Source organism: Balaenoptera ricei, chromosome 17 (genome assembly GCF_028023285.1).
Source record: "Balaenoptera ricei isolate mBalRic1 chromosome 17, mBalRic1.hap2, whole genome shotgun sequence".
In the NCBI taxonomy this organism is placed as follows: domain Eukaryota; kingdom Metazoa; phylum Chordata; class Mammalia; order Artiodactyla; family Balaenopteridae; genus Balaenoptera; species Balaenoptera ricei.
The window spans coordinates 55,111,533-55,134,667 of record NC_082655.1 but is presented as its reverse complement, the minus strand read 5'-3'; the positions used below and the strand labels follow the sequence as shown (position 1 = coordinate 55,134,667).

The window sequence follows — 23,135 nt, the reverse complement described above, 5'->3', positions numbered from 1 at the left end:
ATGTTTTTCTTATGTTAAATTTTCCAAAAAAATTTTTAATTTTTAATTCCTTTTTTTCTCTTCCACAGCATTTAACAAAATGAATTGTTAGTTTCTGATAGAAGGGTTTTGATAATGAAATAGCTAACATATCTACGTATTATAGAAAATGTAGAAATAAAAATGCATGTTCTCCACTATAAATGGAGGTTACAGTACTATATTCCACCATCAGACCTTAGCCATTCTGGATTTTCTTTTTCACTGATAGATTAAGGTGGCTTATTTCTCATACTTGCTTCTGAAATATTGATAGACTTAAAAATAAAAACTACAAAACATTTAATCACTGTGCAGGCCTGAATTTTAGATAAATTAATCAGGAATTTATTTATAACTGTATGCTAAATAATTATAATTATTTTTCTACTTCATTTTGCAATGCAATATTCACCTTTTATTACTATATTACTAAATTTTCTTCTCAAGAAAATCAGTAGTACTTGGGGATTTGAGTTTACCTGGTACACTATTGAAAAATTGTTAAAAGCCAATGGTATCCATTCAATCTAATTATTTTCCTTTTGATTTTTTTTTGTTTTGTTTTGTTTAAGGATTAAAACAAGGTGAGCCAACCATGACTGGCAAAACACAGACCAGCAATGTCACCAATAAGAATGACCCCAAGTCCATCAACTCGCGTGTTTTCATTGGCAATCTAAATACAGCCATTGTCAAGAAAGTTGACATTGAAGCCATTTTCTCAAAGTATGGAAAAATAGTTGGCTGCTCCGTTCACAAAGGTTATGCATTTGTACAGTACATGAGTGAGCGGCACGCAAGAGCTGCAGTGGCTGGAGAAAACGCCAGGATCATCGCAGGCCAACCGCTTGGTAAGTCCCACTCCGGTATGGGTTTCACATTAGTGTTCTAGTCTCTGAGCATATCTGGACAAGCACTACTATAATATTTATCTCTTAACCAATTATAGTACTTATATATTTATAATTTATATTATTTTCTTGTTCTCATATTGGTTTACTTATAAGTACCTTATTTTCTCTACGAATTTATAAGCGTGAGATCGTCTGCTTTGTAATACTTCTTGCCTCCACCAGTCTTAACAGGTCCAGGCAAATAAAAGATATGCATCATGTTTAACTTTATTTGACTTGCAATGATGTCTTATCTTCTAGGAAACACTCTGTGGAGCAAAAAATAAAATAAAATAATTACTTTTTATACTTATAGCACTTGCTCTGAGGGGCTAATGTATTTTCCTCATTTACTGTTTTTATTTTGGGGGGAGAAGGGATAGAAAATAGCAAAGGGAAGTAAATCTTAATAACTGGAAAAGGAATATAAACTATTCTTCCTTATCTAGGCAGGAATCTTGTATGTCATGCCTGTTCAGTCATGTGCAATAATCAGATTTATGTCTGATGTCCAGGGAATAATATAGTTTTTTTTTCAAAGAAATGAGAATATAGTCTGAAGTAAAAGGAAAATTCTTAGGAGAAAATACTTTGTAGTAAGTATGCAGATAAAAATAAAAATTAGACACTTTTTTCTACATAAGGAAAAAGTATAATTAAGACATCAGTGATTCCCTAATTTATATCTTTTGTGAGGTTCAGATTCTTTTTTTTTTTTTTAAACATCTTTATTGGAGTATAATTGCTTTACAATGCTTTAGTTTCTGCTTTATAAAAAAGTGAATCAGTTATACAGATTCTTATATTAAACTGATTATACCAGGTCTTCTTTTGGATATCCACATTGCAGCTTCCTTCACCTGCATACTTCTCCATCACAATAAATGGAACCTTCATTTATCCAGTTTTTCAAACAAAATCCTAGGTATCAACCTTGATTCTTCTCTTCCCCCCTCACTCCAAATGTAATCCATCATCATGTTTCATCAATATATCCCAAACCCAATCAACTTTTAAATCTATACCAATAGCCGTCTTATACAGGCCACCGTTATCTCAGGTGAACTACTGAAATAACCCCCTAACTGGTCTGCCTCTTTCCACTCCTGCCAGTGTCCCTTTAAAAACATAAATGAGATTATGCCATTAATTTGCTCTTAAGTCTGTAATGCCTTTCATTGCACCCAGAATAAGGTTTATTCTATACCATGGCGATGATTCACCACATTACCTCATCTTCAACTCCATCTCCTTCTCTCTGCCTTCTTGTACCACCTCAGTGTTGCTGGCCGTCTTGATATGCCTCAAACATTCCAAGATTGTTCTGCCTCAGAGGCTTTGGACTTGCTATTCCCTCTGCTCAGAAGACAGGTCCTTGCTAATCATTCTTTCCCTGCTTTACTGTATGCTGTGCTCAAATTTTACTTTCCCAAAGAGGCTTTTCTGACCAACTTATCTAAAATAAAATAGTCTTCTACCCTCTTGCCTGCACTGTCTATTCTATTATTGTACTTTGTATTTTTTTCATAGCCCTCATCAGTATCTGGAATTACATATTTTTATAAAAAATTTTTTGGCCACACCACGTGGCTTGCGGGATCTCAGTTCCCCAACCAAGGATTGAACCCAGGCCATAGTGAGGAAAGGCCAGAATCCTAACCACTAGGCCACCAGAGAACTCCCTGGAATTACATATTTTAATTTATGATGTTACTTCTATCATGTCCACAGACATAACAAAGATGAAGGAGCATATAAAAGAAACAAGATATAAAAGCATAAACAAATCAAGTTAGAAGAGTGTTAAGAATGTTGTATTACCAAGTTATATAATGTAATTATGAAAAATTGGGGGGAAGGTATGGAATTCGATAAAGTGAGAGTGAAGTCTGAGGTAATAGTCTTGAGGAAAAAAAGATGTTTTACATAAGTGCTTGCAATAAAACCACAAATAATCGTTACCATATAAGAATATAGTTTTATTTATATTTCTCCAATTCACTTTTCTATATTTTAAAGAAAAAGTAATGCCGTCCAAAAGACATTGGTAAGTTTTACATATGTCTTTTTTTTTTCAACATCCCCATTCTACTTGTTTACCTTGATATTGGAATTTTCTGACCAATTTTGCTTTAACTTCTAAGTTGAAATCTCTACTTAGGGCCACATCTGAGCCAAAATCAGAGAAATACCCATTTATTGCCTCTATCCTGATTGTTATGAGATTAGTACATACTAGTAGAGATGCATTTAACAATTAATTTTTAAAAATTAATGACAAATGTAAAGTCCAGTTCACGTGTTAAAGAACTATAGCTAATTTTCCAGAGTCCCTTTTCCTATGTCAGGGAGGAGGAAATTTCCCCCTCTACCACTCTTGAGTACTTGTGGGTGGGCTAGTAATAAAATTGACAAAACATAGATTAACAGGAGAAAGGGGAACAAATTGTAATTTGTGCACATGGAGGTCTCATAGAAATGGGACCAGAGAGAAGTAGCCAGAGCAGGCAGCTTTTATACTTTTGAGACAAAGAAACAATAAATTTTGTTTTTAACATCTTTACTGGAGTAAAATTGCTTTATATTGTTGTGTTAGTTTCTGCTGTATAACAAAGTGAATCAGCTATATGTATACTTATATCCCCATATCCCCTCCCTCTTGTGTCTCCCTCCTACTCTCCCTATCCCACCCCTGTAGGTGGACGCAAAGCACCGAGCTGATCTCCCTGTGCTGTGCAGCTGCTTCCCACTAGCTATTTTACATTTGGTAGTGTATATATGTCAGTGCCACTCTCTCACTTCATCCCAGCTTCCCCTTCCCCTTCCCCATGTCCTCAAGTCCATTCTCTACATCTGTGTGTTTATTCCTGTCCTGTCCCTAGGTTCTTCAGAACCATTTTTTTTTTTTTTTGATTCCATATGTATCTGTGAGCATATGGTATTTGTTTTTTTCTTTCTGACTTACTTCACTCTGTATGACAGACTCTAGGTCCATCCACCTCACTACAAATAACTCAATTTCGTTTCTTTTTATGGCTGAGTAATATTCCACTGTATATATGTGCCACATCTTTTTATCCATTCAAAAGAAACAATAAATTTGAGAGGAATTGACAGGACGAAGAAACTTAGGTTTGGGGACTTAATTAGTAAGGAGATTAAGCAAAGTATGGGCTTGAGTAGCACATTAGTAAAGAAGTAAGGTTTGCTTATACAGGTTTCTCTGCCCAAATTCCCTATCTCTGGCAATAAGGGTGTCCTTCTACCTCCTGTTGTAGGGAGGGCACCTTTCACATGAGAGAGATTTATTTCCTGACTTTAGAGAGACAGAGAGGAGGGTTAGTGTCCCTCTTGCATCAGCTCCTTCTTAAGTAACTTTAATTCAAAATAATCAATATGTCAATGAGGCATATTTTGGGGCAGCCTACCCTGGGCCCTAACACCTGTTAGGGTGCTCACTTATTCACTGTCCTTTTGAGAAGAATGCAATGGGGAAGGAGCAATACCCACACTAAAAATTTAGTGCCTTACTTAGAAAAACCCAAGGAAAAAAATGATGACACCAAATCACTATGCTTTGAGAGCCACAAAATTAAATTGTGCTTCTAATAAAATACCATTTTTCATTCCCAGTCATTCTGGGATCCTCTCTCGGTTGTGTCCTCCAGTGAGTCTCTGGAGCACCTATTTAATCAGCCATAATCACCCTTTCTGCCTGAATCCAAGTCAAAGACTTTATTCTTTTAGTTGAAATCTAGTCTCTCACTCCTTGTGTCTAAGTTGAATGTCTTTTCATACAAAGCAAATGCTTTATAACTTAATAACTTTGCTTTTCAGGGCAAGTGTTTCAACATACTCACTTTTTCTTAAACCATATTGCTAGAGACTCAGGAACATCTTGTCTTCCAGATGTTCCTTATAGGAAGCTGGTTCCTGAAGAAAACACTTAGTTTCCCAGGATGTATATTCATTACTGGCTTTAAGTATTTTGCTTTTAGTGACAAGGGAAACTTAGGTTTAGGTAAAATCACTTGCTTCTTGAAATTTTTGACTCTCAAATAAACCTTTTATGATTTGCAAATCCCACTAAACCCTACAAGCCCTTGATTTGAAGTGGATTGATTATGGATCAAATAATAGACCACTGACATATGAAATAGATATTAACTTCATGTACCACAACTTATTTAAGCATTGTTCTTTCTCTTTAGAGTGGGAAAAATTTTTTTTTCTTTTTTTTTTTATTTAAACATCTTTATTGGAGTATAATTGCTTTACAATGGTGTGTTAGTTTCTGCTTTATAACAAAGTGAATCAGTTATGCATATACATATGTTCCAATATCTCTTCCCTCTTGCATCTCCCTCCCTCCCACCCTCCCTATCCCACCCCTCTAGGTGGTCACAAAGCACCGAGCTGATCTCCCTGTGCTATGCGGCTGCTTCCCACTAGCTATCTATTTTACATTTGGTAGTGTATATATGTCCATGCCACTCTCTCACCCTGTCACATCTCACCCCTCCCCCTCCCCATATCCTCAAGTCCATTCTCTAGTAGGTCTGTGTCTTTATTCCCATCTTGCCACTAGGTTCTTCATGACTTTTTTTTTTTTCCTTAGATTCCATATATATGTGTTAGCATACTGTATTTGTTTTTCTCTTTCTGACTTACTTCACTCTGTATGATAGACTCTAACTCCATCCACCTCACTACAAATACCTCCATTTCATTTCTTTTTATGGCTGAGTAATATTCCATTGTATATATGTGCCACATCTTCTTTATCCATTCATCCGATGATGGACACTTAGGTTGCTTCCATGTCCTGGCTATTGTAAATAGAGCTGCAATGAACATTTTGGTACATGACTCTTTTTGAATTATGGTTTTCTCAGGGTATATGCCCAGTAGTGGGATTGCTGGGTCGTATGGTAGTTCTATTTGTAGTTTTTTAAGGAACCTCCAGACTGTTCTCCATAGTGGCTGTATCAATTTACATTCCCACCAACAGTCCAAGAGTGTTCCCTTTTCTCCACACCCTCTCCATCTTTTATTGTTTGTAGATTTTTTGATGATGGCCATTCTGACTGGTGTGAGATGATATCTTATTGTAGCTTTGATTTGCATTTCTCTAATGATTAATGATGTTGAGCATTCTTTCATGTGTCTGTTGGCCATCTGTATATCTTCTTTGGAGAAATGTCTATTTAGGTCTTCTGCCCATTTTTGGATTGGGTTGTTTGTTTTTTTGTTATTGAGCTGCATGAGCTGCTTGTAAATCTTGGAGATTAATCCTTTGTCAGTTGCTTCATTTGCAAATATTTTCTCCCATTCTGAGGGTTGTCTTTTGGTTTTGTTTATGGTTTCCTTTGCTGTGCAAAAGCTTTTAATTTTCATTAGGTCCCATTTGTTTATTTTTGTTTTTATTTCCATTTCTCTAAGAGGTGGGTCAAAAAGGATCTTGCTGTGATTTATGTCATAGAATATTCTGCCAATGTTTTCCTCTAAGAGTTTGATAGTGTCTGCCCTTACACTTAGGTCTTTAATCCATTTTGAGTTTATTTTTATGTGTGGTGTCAGGGAGTGTTCTAATTTCATACTTTTACATTTACCTGTCCAGTTTTCCCAGCACCAGTTATTGAAGAGGCTGTCTTTTCTCCGCTGTATATGCTTGCGTCCTTTATCAAAGATAAGGTGACCATATGTGCATGGGTTTATCTCTGGGCTTTCTATCCTGTTCCATTGATCTATGTTTCTGTTTTTGTGCCAGTACCAAACTGTCTTGATTACTGTAGCTTTGTAATATAGTCTGTAGTCAGGCAGTCTGATTCCTCCAGCTCCCTTTTTCGTTCTCAAGATTGCTTTGGCTATTCGGGGTCTTTTGTGTTTCCATACAAATTGTGAAATTTTTTGTTCTAGTTCTGTGAAAAATGCCAGTGGTAGTTTGATAGGGATTGCATTGAATCTGTAGATTGCTTTGTGTAGTAGAGTCATTTTCACAATGTTGATTCTTCCAATCCAAGAACACGGTATATCTCTCCATCTATTTGTATCATCTTTAATTTCTTTCATCAGTGTCCTATAATTTTCTGCATACAAGTCTTTTGTCTCCTTAGGTAGGTTTATTCCTAGATATTTTATTCTTTTTGTTGCAGTGGTAAACGGGAGTGTTTTCTTAATTTCACTTTCAGATTTTTCATCTTTGGTGTATAGGAATGCAAGAGATTTCTGTGAATTAATTTTGTATCCTGCTACTTTACCAAATTCATTGATTAGATCTAGTAGTTTTCTGGTAGCATCTTTAGGTTTTTCTATGTATAGTCTCATGTCACCTGCAAACAGTGACAGCTTTACTTCTTCTTTTCCAATTTGGATTCCTTTTATTTCTTTTTCTTCTCTGATTGCTGTGGCTAACACTTCCAAAACTATGTTGAATAATAGTGGTGAGAGTGGGCAACCTTGTCTTGTTCCTGATCTTAGTGGAAATGGTTTCAATTTTTCACCATTGAGGACAATGTTGGCTGTGGGTTTGTCATATATGGCCTTTATTATGTTGAGGAAATTTCCCTCTATGCCTACTTTCTGCAGGGCTTTTATCATAAATACGTGTTGAATGTTGTCAAAAGCTTTCTCTGCATCTATTGAGATGATCATATGGTTTTTCTCCTTCAATTTGTTAATATGTTATATCACGTTGATTGATTTGCATATATTGAAGAATCCTTGCATTCCTTGAATAAACCCCACTTGATCATGGTGTATGATCCTTTTAATGTGCTGTTGGATTCTGTTTGCTAGTATTTTGTTTTGCATCTATGTTCATCAGTGATATTGGCCTGTAGTTTTCTTTCTTTGTGACATCTTTGTCTGGTTTTGGTATCAGGGTGATGGTGGCCTCGTAGAATGAGTTGGGGAGTGTTCCTCCCTCTGCAATATTTTGGAAGAGTTTGAGAAGGATAGGTGTTAGCTCTTCTCTAAATGTTGGATAGAAATCACCTGTGAAGCCTTCTGGTCCTGAGCTTCTGTTTGTTGGAAGATTTTTAATCACAGTTTCAATTTCAGTGCCTGTGATTGGTCTGTTCATATTTTCTATTTCTTCTGGTTCTGTCTCGGCAGGTTGTGCATTTATAAAAATCTGTCCGTTTCTTCCAGGTTGTCCATTTTATTGGCATAGAGTTGCTTGTAGTAATCTCTCATGATCATTTGTATTTCTGCAGTGTCAGTGGTTACTTCTCCTTTTTCATTTCTAATTCTATCGATTTGAGTCTTCTCCCTTTTTCTCTTGATGAGTCTGGCTAATGGTTTATCAATTTTGTTTATCTTCTCAAAGAACCAGCTTTTAGTTTTATTGATCCTTGCTATTGTCTCCTTCATTTCTTTTTCATTTATTTCTGATCTGATCTTTATGATTTCTTTCCTTCTGCTAGCTTTGGGGTTTTTTGTTCTTCTTTCTCTAATTGCTTTAGGTGCAAGGTTAGGTTGTTTATTCGAGATGTTTCCTGTTTCTTGAGGTAGGCTTGTATTGCTATAAACTTACCTCTTAGCACTGCTTTTGCTGCATCCCATAGGTTTTGGTTCATTGTGTTTTCATTGTCATTTGTTTCTAAGTATTTTTTTTTATTACTTCAGTGATCTCTTCTTTATTAAGTAGTGTGTTGTTTAGCCTCCATGTGTTTGTAATTCTTACAGATTTTTTCCTGTAATTGCTATCTAGTCTCATAGCGTTGTGGTCGGAAAATATACTTGATATGATTTCAATTTTCTGAAATTTACCAAGGCTTGATGTGTGACCCAAGATATGATCTATCCTGGAGAATGTTCCATGAGCACTTGAGAAAAATGTGTATTCTGTTGTTTTTATGCGGAATGTCCTATAAGTATCAATTAAGTCCATCTTGTTTAATGTAACATTTAAAGCTTGTGTTTCCTTACTTATTTTCATTTTGGATGATCTGTCCATTGGTGAAAGTGGGGTGTTAAAATCCCCTACTATGAGTGTGTTGCTGTCGATTTCTCCTGTTTTGGCTGTTAGTATTTGCCTTATGTATTGAGGTGTTCCTATGTTGGGTGCATAAATATTTACAATTGTTATACCTTCCTCTTGGCTCGATCCCTTGATCGTTATATAGTGTCCTTCTTTGTCTCTTGTAATATTCTTTATTTTAAAGTCTATTTTGTCTGTTATGAGAATTGCTACTCCAGCTTTCTTTTGATTTCCATTTGCATGGAATATCTTTTTCCATCCCCTCACTTTCCGTCTGTATGTGTCTCTAGGTCTGAAGTGGGTCTCTTGTAGACAGAATATATATGGGTCTTGTTTTTGTATACATTCAGCCAGTCTGCGTCTTTTGGTGGTAGCATTTAATCCATTTACATTTAAGGTAATTATCCTTATGTATGTTCCTATTCCCAGTTTCTTAAATGTTTTGGGTTTGTTATTGTAGGCATTTTCCTTCTCTTGTGTTTCTTGCCTAGAGAAGTTCCTTTAGCATTTGTTGTAAAGCTGGTTTGGTGGTGCTGAATTTGCTCAGCTTTTGCTTGTTTGTGAAGGTTTTAATTTCTCCATCAAATCTGAATGAGATCCTTGCTGGGTAGAGTAATCTTGGTTGTAGGTTTTTCTCCTTCATCACTTCAAGTATATCCTGCCACTCCCTTCTGGCTTGCAGAGTTTCTGCTGAAAGATCAGCTGTTAACCTTATGCAGATTCCCTTGTGTGTTATTTGTTGTTTTTCCATTGCTGCTTTTAATATGTTTTCTTTATATTTAATTTTTGATAGTTTGATTAATATGTGTTTTGGCGTGTTTCTCCTTGGATTTATCCTGTATGGGACTCTCTGTGCTTCCAGGACTTGATTAACTATTTATTTTCCCTTACTAGGGAAGTTTTCAACTATAATCTCTTCAAATATGTTCTCAGTCCCTTTCTTTTTCTCTTCTTCTTCTGGGACCCCTATAATTCGAATGTTGTTGTGTTTAATGTTGTCCCAGAGGTCTCTGAGACTGTCCTCAGTTCTTTTCATTCTTTTTTCTTTATTCTGCTCTGCAGTAGTTATTTCCACTATTTTATCTTCCAGGTCACTTATCCATTCTTCTACCTCAGTTATTCTGCTATTGATCCCGTCTAGAATATTTTTCATTTCATTTTTTGTGTTTTTCATCATTGCTTGGTTCCTCTTTAGTTCTTCTACATCCTTGTTAAATGTTTCTTGCATTTTGTCTATTCTGTTTCCAAGACTTTGGCATCATCCTTACTATCATTATTCTGAATTCTTTTTCAGGTAGACTGCCTATTTCCTCTTCATTTGTTAGGTCTGGTATGTTTTGACCCTGCTCCTTCATCTGCTGTGTGTTTTTCTGTCTTCTCAGTTTGCTTATCTTACTGTGTTTGGGGTCTCCTTTTCACAGGCTGCAGGTTCATAGTTCCCGTTGGTTTTGGTATCTCTGTCCCCAGTGGCTAAGGTTGGTTCAGTGGGTTATGTAGGCTTCCTTGTGGAGGGGACTAGTGCCTGTGTTCTGGTGGATGAGGCTGGATCTTGTCTTTCTGGTAGGCACGTGCACGTCTGGTGGTGTGTTTTGGGGTGTCTGTGTCCTTATTATGTTTTTAGGCAGCCTCTCTGCTAATGGATGGGGCTGTTTTCCAGTCTTGCTAGTTGTTTGGCATAGGGTGTCCAGCACTGTAGATTGCTGGTCGTTGAATGAAGCTGGGTCTTGATGTTGAGATGGAGATCTCTGAGAGATTTTTGCCATTTGGTATTATGTGGAGCTGGGAGTTCTCTTGTGGACCAGTGTCCTGAAGTTGGCTCTCCCACCTCAGAGGCACAGCCCTGATGCCTGGCTGGAGCACCAAGTGCCTTTAATCCACACAGCTTGGAATAAAAGGGAGAAAAAATAGAAAGAAAGAAAAAAAGAGGATCAAATCAAATCAAACCAAATCAAATAAAGGTATTATAATAAAAAATAAGAAAGAAATTATTAAGAAAAAAATTGATTAAGAAAAAAATTTTGTTTTAATTTTTTTAAAATAAATTTATTAATTTTTATAATAAAAAATAAGAAAAAAATTATTAAGAAAAAAATTAAGAAAAAAATTAATTTTTTTAAAATAAAAATATAAAAAAACTTATTAAGAAAGAAAAATTTTTTGAAATTTTAAAAATAGAAAATAAGGAAAAAATTATTAAGAAAACACTTATTAAGAAAAAAAAATTTTTTTAAGTAAAAAAATAAAAAACGGACGGACCGAACCCTTGGACAAATGGTGAAAGCAAAGCTATACAGACAAAATCTCACCCAGAAGCATACACGTACACATTCACATAAAAAGGAAAAGAGGAAAAATTAATATATCCTGCTTCCCAAGTCCATCTCCTGAATTTGGGATGATTCGTTGTCTATTCAGGTATTCAACAGATGCAGGTACATCAAGTTGTTTGTGGACTTTAATTTGCTTCTTCTGAGGCTGCTGGGAGAGATTTCCTTTTCTCTTCTTTGTTCGCACACCTCCCAGTGTTCAGCTTTGGATTTGGACCTGCCTCTGCGTGTAGGTCGCCTGAGGGTGTCTGTTCCCCGCCCAGACAGAACAGGGTTAAAGGAGCAGCTGCTTCGGGGGCTCTGCTTCACTCAGGTGGGGGTGGGGAGGGAAGGGTACGGATGCGGGGCGAGCCTGCGGCGGCAGAGGCCGGCGTGACGTGGCACCAGCCTGAGACGCACTGTGCGTTCTTCCGGGGAAGTTGTCCCTGGATCACGGGAGCCCTGCCATGGCGGGCTGCACTGGCTCCCGGGAGGGGCGGTGTGGAGAGTAACCTGTGCTCGCACACAGGCTTCCTGGTGGCGGCAGCAGCAGCCTTAGCATCGCATGCCCGTCTCTGGGGTCCACGCTGATAGCCACGGCATGCGCCCGTCTCGAGCTCGTTTAAGCGGCGCTCTGAATCCCTTCTCCTTGTGCGCCACGAAACAAAGAGGCAAGAAAAAGTCTCTTGCCTCTTCAGCAGCTGCAGAGTTTATCCTGGACTCCCTCCTGGCTATCTGTGGTGCGCTAACCCCTTCAGGCCTTGTTCACGCTGCCAACCCCAGTCCTCTCCCTGCAATCCGACCAAAGCCCAAGCCTCAGCTCCCAGCCCCCACCCGCCCCGGCGGCTGAGCAGACAAGCCTCTCGTGCTGGTGAGTGCTGCTCAGCACCGATCCTCCATGCGGGAATCTCTCCGCTTTGCCCTCTGCACCCCTGTGGTGCACTCTCCTTCGTGGCTCCGAAGCTTTCCTGCTCCGCCACCCGCAGTCTCCACCCACGAAAGGGCTTCCTAGTGTGTGGAAACCTTTCCTCCTCACAGCCCCCTTCCACTGGTGCAGGTCCCATCCCTATTCTTTTGTCTCTGTTATTTCTTTTTTCTTTTGCCCTACCCAAGTACGTGGGGAATTTCTTGCCTTTTGGGAGGTCTGACGTCTTCTGCCAGCGTGCAGTGGGTGTTCTGTAGGAGCAGTTCCACGTGTAGATGTATTTCTAATGTATCTGTGGGAAGGAAGGTGATCTCCGCGTCTTACTCTTCCGCCATCTTGCCCAGGCCCCGGGAAGAAAATTAATATTAAGCCATGCATTGGGCTAGTACTTTACCTATATTATCTTATTTGATCTCAATGCATATTCAAGTAACTTCTTCTAAATAGAAACAATCTTGATATCACAATATATTTAAAATTTTCCTGTACAATTTATAAGTTAGAGTTAAACATCAATAGTTCCAGAAAAAATTAAGCATCCTAATGTGAGTTCTTATAGTACTATGGAATTATAGATTTATCCTTAAACTAAGAATCAGTTATGCATGTGATGAAACCTAGCATTTATTAAATGGAAAATATTAATAACTATTTTGTGTCTACAAGTAAGGGGAAACACTGAAATGTTTTAAGTTGGGGAGTAATATGTTGAAATTTTTTTATTGAAAGAATAATCCATTAGCAGATTGATGGATGGATTAGTGTGATATAAAACTAGAGACAAGGAAATGTGTTGGGAGCCTACTGAAGGAGTCCAGGTATCTAATTATGGAAATGAAGAAGGAAAAATTAGGAAAATGAGGTAGGATCAATAGGACTTAATAACTAGTTGGCACACTGGGTGAGGCAGAGAGAGAGAAGAATCAAGAATGATTCCCATATTTCTGGGTTGAGTTCTCTGTTGGATTGATTTGCAGATCACTAGGATGATGGAGAATGATTTCCAAAGGGAAAAAGATTTTTTTGTAAGACAATGAGTTCAGGATTGAATAGATGTATTAAGATTGCTGTACATGCCTCAAGATATCCAGGTACCTGTGTCTAGTAGAATGTTGAATATGCAGGTCCAAACTAAGAGGAGAGATTTGGACTAAGAGTAAAAAATTTGTGAGTCATCAACACAGATAGTGTTAAAACTATGGAGATGGATAAGCTCACTCTGGGAAAGTATATAGAGTGAGAAGAATATTGGCTGAAGATAGATCTGTGGAGAAATCTTTGGGTCCAAATAACTAGAAAAGGCTTTCTGATAAGCCTTCTGGAAATCTAAATCTGAACTACTTTATGCACAGCTCTTTGATCTCCCAATTCTAAGCTGTAGTTACCAGGTCCTTCCTAAACTTCCTGTACTGGATGACTACTTTCTTAGTTATTGATTCTTGTATCAGTTCCTTTAAGCTACTAATGATTTCCAAACTTCCAAGGCCATATGTGCAAGTGTTCTTTTTGATTCTAATATTTAAAAAAACTCATTTAGGAGAGCTTAATCATAGGACCTTTAAAGTCTAAGTTTCTTTCCTTATCAGTGTCTTCTATACCCAAAGCCATCTGCCCAGCTGAGTAGCAGAGAAAACTTTATCCACCTTGCCAAATTTCAGCGTCTGCCTATAATAAAACCATTGGCATAAATATCTTCAGACCAATTGCAAGTCAACCATTGCAGACCCAGTCAAGATGATTTTACTCACTTGACTACACTAGTATACCTGAACATTTAAGAACAAGAACTCCATATACCTGTATTATAAAATATTCTGTATCTTTCTGGAGAAAACATCTTAACCATGAAATTATCATCAAATTCTGATTTGATGTTTTAAGTAAGTATATATTTTACATTCTTTTCAAATTCACATAAAATGAGAAATTATCTTAAAAATTGCTGGATTCTACCTAAAAATTATAGTGCATAGAGAAACTAAGGGAGATCAGAAATGAGAGCTCAAAATTTTGGAACTCTAATATGGATTTTGAAAATAGGTCACAGTCTAATGTTTTGATTAACTTTTCTCCCTTGGATTTTTTATTTATACTATATTGATAAAGATTCCTAAATTTTATACCATAACACATGAAAAGGCAACTTGAAATAGTTCCATGGTCTGTCCATTTTACCAACATGATAATGAACACAAGGAATGTTTTATTGAATACATGGTTTTTTTCCTGAGGTTATTTCCCTTAAAGGCATATAACATATAAACTAATAATTAAGGTGATATTTTCCCTTGGGGTAAGACTCCTATATATTTATTACTCCAGAGCAATTAAACAAAAACAAAGAAAAGTACTTATTTCCCCAAACTGCAATGAATGCCCGCAGTTCTTTTTTTTAATCTACGATCAAGGCATGTCCCAAACTTGATTGTGACTTTGACATATTTATTTTGGGTGCCCTGTCCCCTTTTCTGTACTATTCTTTAAAGTTTATGCCTTTTGTTTTTCAGTTCAAAGTTAACTCATTCAAACTTGTGTGGCATGTGACCTCATGCCAGCTGTGACCCCAGTCTGTGATACGTGTTTCAAAATCATTCTCTCTTCATTTCCCCAATGATATCTCCTCTTCTTATTCCCAGGTCAAGGTTGGCACTCTGAGGAAATTTACCCTTTGTCATGTGTTTTGAGATATGATAACTGAACACATTAAAGGATTTTAAATAAATAAACTGGGTGAAGACATGGATTTTTGGTATTGCTGCCTTCCGGGTATCCATCACAGCATACACTGCGGGCATTATAAAGAAAAGGAAACTTGGTCACAACTTAATTTTGTTGTATTATACGTTTTCAGTTCTTCAGCGCATCTTTTGCACCACAGTAGAAAAGGGGATATCCCTTTTTTAACCCTGGCTTCCTGCCTTTGATATGTAATGAAGGATTGCTAAACTGTGGAAAAGAACAATTGATTGCATTTTCATCCACAGTACTTGGGGATTCTTAAAAAATCAAAATCTAACTGTGAAATTATTCTGAATAATTTTTGTAAAAAACACAATTTCTATAATGTAAAGCTCACTATAAAAATGTATTTGAATTTGGTTATTTAAAATAATTTAAATTTAAAAATTTAAAAGAGAATCCTCTTCTTAATAATTCATTGAAATTGGATTCTAAATTTTGTTAATATTAGAAATATTTATTATATTTTTAATCCAAATTTAGCCATTGGAACTGTTTTTTCTCAAACACATTATGTGAAAGGTGAAATAAACATCTTAAATGTTTAGTACTGACAATCTTTATATGAGAGGTCACACATAAAGTGTTCTTTTGTACCAAAATACCATGCAGAGTTTGGAGACTAAGTCTCGATCAGTGCCAATTTCTACTCATTGCACTTGGTTTGATTACACACAGGCTATAAATAGACATTTGTAAGGTCTTTATTTTTAGATTCTTTCACTCTTAAGTTGGTTGCAAAAGCACAATTTATGAACTTAGGAAGTCAGTTATAAATAATAGGAAGAATCCAACACTAAAAAATCATTTATCTGTAGAAATCATTTTTTCTCTAAAGCCTGTATACAGGTTCCTTTTGTTGAGGACCAAAGTCTAGCTTAAAAAAAAGAATACATAAAATAGAGAATTAAATTAATTTTATTACATTATAAAGGTCTTGTAAATGCTTAAGGAATTCAAAGAAAGAACATGAATAGGGATTGCTAACTTTAAAGTAAATCTGGTGAATATTCTTAATTCTGATCATGAGGGAGGTAATGGAAAATGCATTGATAAGAAAGAATATATTGGAGAGCAATCCTGGGTGTGGACAAAGAAGAAGACAACAAACAAATGCTGGTAACGATCTATCAAGCGTGTCCTAGGAGTAATGGATTTCAAAAGTGTTTTTATTCTCAGCTACCATTTTGCATCCAGAGTGATCTTTTCAAAATACAAATTTAACCATATCACCCTTTGATAAAAGCTATGCATGGTTTTTTCATTGTTCTCAAAAAAGAGACTGAAAGCCTTGCTGTGGCCTACAACTTTCTATGTGATTTGTTTTCTGCTCATTTGCAGACTTACAGCATCATCCTCTGAGCCTTTCTTGGTGCTCCATCTAAATTGACTTATATCAGTTCTTTGAACAAGTCATCTTTCCCTCATCAGGACCTTTGCACAGGCTGTGTGAGTGAGTGGAATATCCTTGCCAAGCTTCCCACCATCTCACCTCACTTCCTCACTTCTTAACTCCCTTCAGTTGACTGTTCATCCTTCAGATCTCAGGTCAAATGTCATTACTTTAAGGAAACCTACTTTGATACCTCAAGCCTACTGGTATCCCTTTCTAGCACATACCTTCTTTTCAATTATATTTTTATATTTACTGTTTTGTGATAGGTATCTTTTCGTTCTCCACATAGGATAAGTTCCTGAAGAACATTGACTATATATGTTTATATTAATCTTCTTGGCACCTTGAAGTGTGCTGACACTTCCATGGCAAATGCTCAGTAAGTATGTGCTGAGTGAATGGTTGGATATTTAGAGGAATGGATGGATTTCACTAAAGGGCCTTTTATCCCCATTTAAAAATGTAACACAAGAAGATGAAGAGAGAAAGAAAAAAGGAGAAAGAGGAGGAAGAGAAGGAGGAGAAAGAAGAAGAAGACGTGGTTGCAAGTTCCCTGGGAAGCAAGTAATTCCAATGGGGTTGCTGTAAAGGGAAGTTAGTGTGGTCTCCTTGCAAGGGGATTCAGTCTCTCAAAAGTCAGAAACCTGAGAAGTAGTTATTTAATAGGCCTGATTTCTCTAATGATTAGCAATGATGAGCATCCCTTCATGTGTTTGTTGGCAATCTGTATATCTTCTTTGGAGAAATGTCTGTTTAGGTCTTCTGCCTATTTTTGGATTGGGTTGTTTGTTTTTTTGATATTGAGCTGCATGAGCTGCTTATATATTTTGGAGATTAATCCTTTGTCAGTCACTTCATTTGTAAATATTTTCTCCCATTTTGAGGGGTGTCTTTTTGTCTTGTTTATGGTTTCCTTTGCTGTGCAAAAGCTTTTAAGTTTCATTAGGTCCCATTTGTTTTTTTTTTTGTTTGTTTTTATTTCCATTTCTCTAGGAGCTGGGTCAAAAAGGATCTTGCTGTGATTTATGTTACAGAGTGTTGTGCCTATGTTTTCCTCTAAGTGTTTTATCGTGTCTGGCCTTACATTTCGGTCTTTAATCCATTTTGAGTTTATTTTTGTGTATGATGTTAGGGAGTGTTCTAATTTCATTCTTTTACATGTAGCTGTCTAGTTTTCCCACCACCACTTATTGAAGAGGCTGTCTTTTCTCCATTGTATATTCTTGCCTCCTTTATCAAAGATAAGATGACCATATGTGCATGGGTTTATCTCTGGGCTTTCTATCCTGTTCCATTGATCTATATTTCCCTTTTTGTGCCAGTACCATATTGTCTTGATGAGGTATCACCTCACACTGGTCAGAATGGCCATCATCAAAAAATCTACAAACAATAAATGCTGGAGAGGGTGTGGAGAAAAGGGAACCCTCTTGCACTGTTGGTGGGAATGTAAATTGATACAGCCACTATGGAGAACAGTATGGAGGTTCCTTAAAAAACTAAAAATAGAACTGCCATACTACCCAGCAATCCCACTACTGGGCATATACACTGAGAAAACCATAATTCAAAAAGAGTCATATACCACAATGTTCATTGCAGCTCTATTTACAATAGCCAGGACATGGAAGCAACCTAAGTGTCCATCAACAGATGAATGGATAAAGAAGATGTGGCACATATATACAACGGAATATTACTCAGCCATAAAAAGAAACGAAATTGAGTTATTTGTAGTGAGGTGGATGGACCTAGAGTCTATCATACAGAGTGAAGTAAGTCAGAAAGGGAAAAACAAATACCGTATGCTAACACATATATATGGAATCTGAAAAAAAAAAAAAAAAAAAAGATTGGCTCTGATGAACCTAGGGGCAGGACAGGAATAAAGATGCAGACGTAGAGAATGGACTTGAGGACACAGGACAAGGGAAGGGTAAGCTGGGATGAAGTGAGAGAGTGGCATGGACTTAAATATACTGCCAAATGTAAAATAGATAGCTAGTGGGAAGCAGCTGCATAGCACAGGGAGATCAGCTCGGTGCTTTGTGACCATCTACAGGGGTGGGATAGGGAGGGTGGGAGGGAGAGGAAAGAGGGAGGAGATATGGGGATATATGTATACATATAGCTGATTCACTTTGTTATACAGCAGAAACTAACACAACATTGTAAAACAATTATACTCCAATAAAGATGTTAAAAAAATAGGCCTGATTTAATTTTTCTAAATATAATCCTGTCTTTAATAAGTATCAAATGTTAACATATACATATTTTATTCAAAGATTATAGTAAATGGTATATGGGTTTAAAGAAAAGTTTTATTCATTGAATGCTTCCTTTACATTCCTTAAAATGGCACCCTTTCATAGTTTCCTCTTATTAATGGCTAGATATTTGCACAGTACCTCATCATTGTCTAAGCTTTTCAAGCACAGATTATCTTTTTTGATGCCTATTCTGCTGGGTAAGAACTGAAGCTCTGAGAAATAAACTTGCCTTATAGCAGACAGATGCTTGTGCAGGATATCAAGCTCACGTAATCTCATCCTAATTATTTTCAATATTTATTCTCACCAGCAATTTTTTTTCATATCAGTATATTAGTAACGTGACTGTACATCTTATCATCCAAACCAGGATACTTCTGAGAGTGAGAAGGGATGCTATTAATGATTATTAATTAATTAATGATTCTGTGATGTCAGGCTTAAACCAGACAACTTGAATGCATGGTCTTTATTATCTATTGCATTTTTACTTAAAGTAGAATTGTCAACTTACTTGATCTTTCTCATAAGATAACTATTGTATAATATTTAACTTAAAGTATACCAGCCTCAGTATCAGATAAACCCTGACATTTCAATAGTTAACATAATAGAAATTTATTTCTTTCTCACATAAAATACAATCAGTGTCCTAGGGAGGAGATGGGTAAGGGTGGAAGCTCTGCCCCTCTTTCATCCGGGGGCCAGGCTGTGGGATGTTCTGACATCTTTCAGTGAGTGGCTACTATAGGGGAGGTGAACATTTCCTTTCTTCTCTTCAAGGTTCTTTGGCTGATATAATTATTAAATTAACATAAGACAGATTAACAGGAGAAAAATTTAATTTGTACATACAGGACCTTATAGAAATATGAAGCTAAAAAATGTGACCAAAGCAGGCAGCTTTTATATTTTATAGACAAGGAAACAATAAATTTGTAAAGAATTGACAAGACAAAGGGGTTTGTCCTTGGGGTAGTAAATTAGTAAAGAAGTAACAAAGTTTGTTTATACAGGCTTCTAGGCCTCAAATTCCCTATTTCTGGTGATAAGGATGTCTCTCTAACTCCTGGAACAGGAAGGGTACCTTTCCCATAGGAGATTTATTTCTTGTTTTCAGGGGGACAAAAGAGGGTTAGTGTGCCCTTCCTGCATTGGCTGTTTCTCAAGTATTAATAACTGTGATTCAAAAGAATCAATATGCCAAAGTGGCATATTTTGGGGTGGCCTCTCCTGAGCCCCAACACTACCGTGGAACCCAGAAAGAAGTCAAACCAGCAGACTGGTGAAAAAAGAGGGAGGATTGTGCTCTGGAAGTTTTGCATTTCAAGCCTGGAAGTAGTCCTCATCTTAATGCTTACATTTCATTGACCACACCTAGATGCAAATGGGACTAGGCAGCCATTCCCACCCGTAACCAGTATATCTTTAGTGGGCAGATGATTCTTTGCCACAGTGGTAAAGTAACTTGAAGAAGTTATTCACTCAGAATCCATTTCCTAACCTGTAAAATGGAAATAGTAGTGTTTAGTTCAGTGTACAATGCAGAACTCATATGTTTATGAAGTGCTTAGAACATTGCTTTTATATGGTCCAAACCTTGTGATAAAAATTTACACACGGTGATTTTAGCCTCTGAAATCATTCTAGTGCTATGAGAAATCCTCTGTATTTTTTTTTTTTTTTTGGTTGCACAATTCTGAGCAGATTTTGAATAGATGGTATAGGCAGTCCATAATAGTAGAGTCAGTGATTGCTGAGAATAAGAAATTAATTCAGGTGATTACAAGTGTGATGGGAGATAACTCTAGAAGAGGAGAGATTTCAAATTAGTGTTATAAGGATGGGCGGATATGGAAAGGTCATTCTAGGTGGATGAAGCATTATACTTGGAGTCCTAATTCAGGCAGAAGTGAATAAAGCCCTGTGGATGAAGAATGGTCTCATAGAGAAGAGTGGAGAGAGATAAGATTGACACCAGGCTGTGCAGGGTCTTGCATGATATACTGATGAATCTAAGTGAGTAGAAATACTTATGAGATTGTATTCAGTCTAATGAATTTGGCTTCAAAAGAATATATTTGTTAACTGTCATTTAAGTTGCTGTTATGCTTTAGTTATATAATATATTATTTAATATGCATATTGATTTCCTTGTAATGTTGAAATATTCATTCACTTCTTCACTCATGTGTAAAAGAATTATTAATGTTCTATTCCAGCCAGGACATCAACTAGGGTGAGGTCCACTGGAAATGAAAATTACACTCAGATTTAGTGCAATTGTTACAAGCTATTTACTGAATATTTTATTTTTTATTCTTTGTTTTCCTAATTTAATTATCTGTCATTAAGTAACATGGTGCCTGTATTTTGCAATTTCTGGTGGACTGTATATAGCACTTCCTCTCCTTAGAGCAGTGTTTCCTAACCTTGGCAGTATTTAAATTTTGGGTGTTTGTTTTGAGGGCTTGTTCTATGCATTGTGGGATGTTTAGCAGCAACCCTGACTTCTACCTACTAGACACCAGTGGCACCCACTCCTAGTAGTGACAACTGAAAATGTGTCCAGATATTACCAAAAGTCCTCTGAGGGGTAAAACCACCACTGGTTAAGAAGCACTATTTTAGAGTAATCATAACAAAACAAACTCCATTAATTTAGAAATCTTACAATAGTTTTAAACAAGATAAACTATATGAAAACAATGCCTTGCATTATTTTGACAGTAACTCATAATTTATAATATGGATAGATCTTTTCCAGTTGTCCAGAAAACAAAACTCGGTATGTGCATTTCAGAACAATTATTATAATGTGTTTATGGTCATAGCTTACCACTTGTATCACCAGTTGTTTTTTAATCCTTAAAAACACAAACACCAGAAACAAATTAAACATCTATACAGTTGACATGTTTATACGTTTATCTATTTAAACAGTTTTTAAAGTTCTTTTTCTCTACACATCTTTAATATAATTCCTTTAAGAGATGTGATTTTTTTTCATTAAATCCTTCCATTCAAACATTTCAGATCACCACTAGAAATTATGAAGAACAAGCCTTATAAAAATGTTCAGTGAAAAATACTGAGTTCTGAGACTACTCAGATGCTTTAGTGATGTTCAAATATATTTTATTCAACAATACCAGTAAAAGCTTGTTAAAACAAAGAAATTAAGAATTGCAGCATCCCTAGTTGATGTTTTCTCTAGCAAATACATTAGTTCTCCCATTGTGTCTGTCCTACTCCATTTTGGTAAGAGTTATTCTCCTGCATATGCCTACATGTACAAGTTAGATGCAATGTCTGAACATGCAGTAAGGACAGACTGACAGAGAGCCTGGGCTGAAATGATGAGTACAGTTGATCGTTTTGGATATTGTAGTCTATTGCAGAACCCCTTGCGAAGTGCAGAACCCCTTGAGAAGTACACAGCCCTTGTAGGGGCTTCTAAGTCATGAAAATCTTGTAGAAAATTTCCAAAGAATGCTGCCAGTAATAGAGAACATTTTTAGCAAGGCATCATTATATAAAATGATTACAATTTGTATTGATTAAAAAAAAAGTAGCTTTTGCCTGCCTCAGTGTCTAAAGAACATATTATCATCATACTTTCTCAACTTGATAGTTTGACAAAGTTTTCAATTCCCAGGATATGACTCATAAGCTAATCCTTCAGTTAATTTAAACATTAGCTGCAGTGAGAATATGAAAATTGAATTAGTAAATCTTTGATTTTTTTTTTCCTTTGGAACTATTTGCCATTCCAGCTTTTTTGTCCACTAAAGAAATGTCCAACACATCCCTATAGTTGAAACAACCAATTTTCCAGCAAATTTTATATTATCCAGATATACAAAGTGGTTACCAGTTGCAAAATGTTATATTTAGATGGCCATTATATTTGTTTTCAAAAATCTATTCACAAGACTGTGAAGGCTCTTGAACGGTATACATGAGTGAAGGCATAAAGAATTACTTATTGGATGGTATTCAGTATAAGTCATTTTTATTTCATCTTTTCCGTAGTTGAGAGAAATATGTTACCATTCTAAAATAGTAGATTTTAGTACGAACATTTTCAGCTATATGTTATTTTCACTCATCAAACTTCTCAAAGAAGTTCAAGATTCACTTCGTTACGTTTAAAAAAATAACTTTTCAACATCCTTCATGGATGCTAGATAATTAATTTCATTAACCCCATTTTACAAATAAGGAAATCTTATACTGTACTAAATGTTATAGAGAGCATGTTTTCATGAAAACAAAAGCCTTGAAACTTCCTTTTAATATTTTTCAAAATTACTGTAGATTATCCTTCATTCTACTGTCCAAACTATACATATTTGGTAATTGCTTGAGAAGTCTTTGTCCTCTTCTTCCTCCTTCCATCTTCAGCCTCATAATCCACTGTTCTCAGATAATAAGTATTGAAAACAACACTCTGGACTGCAGAGCACAAAACACTTTTCAAGTTTTCAGTAATTAAACAGGACTACTTTATGTGCTTTAAACAAATGCTAATTAGCAAAATTCCAAGATATGGTGAATTAAAGAACTAACGTTCGTCAGCCAGGGAGATACATGCC

At 36.2% G+C, this 23,135-nt stretch overlaps 1 protein-coding gene across 10 annotated transcripts in view; it reads left to right on the top strand.

The window, feature by feature from the left end:
* The window catches only part of RALYL (RALY RNA binding protein like), an 814,820-nt gene that overhangs the window by 285,774 nt on the left and 505,911 nt on the right, over positions 1 to 23,135 (top strand). For all 10 annotated transcript variants that reach the window (XM_059901174.1, XM_059901164.1, XM_059901166.1 and 7 more), the window contains one exon: positions 594 to 872. In XM_059901174.1, coding sequence (XP_059757157.1) covers positions 594 to 872 — 279 coding nt within the window. The remainder of the gene's footprint in view (positions 1 to 593; positions 873 to 23,135) is intronic.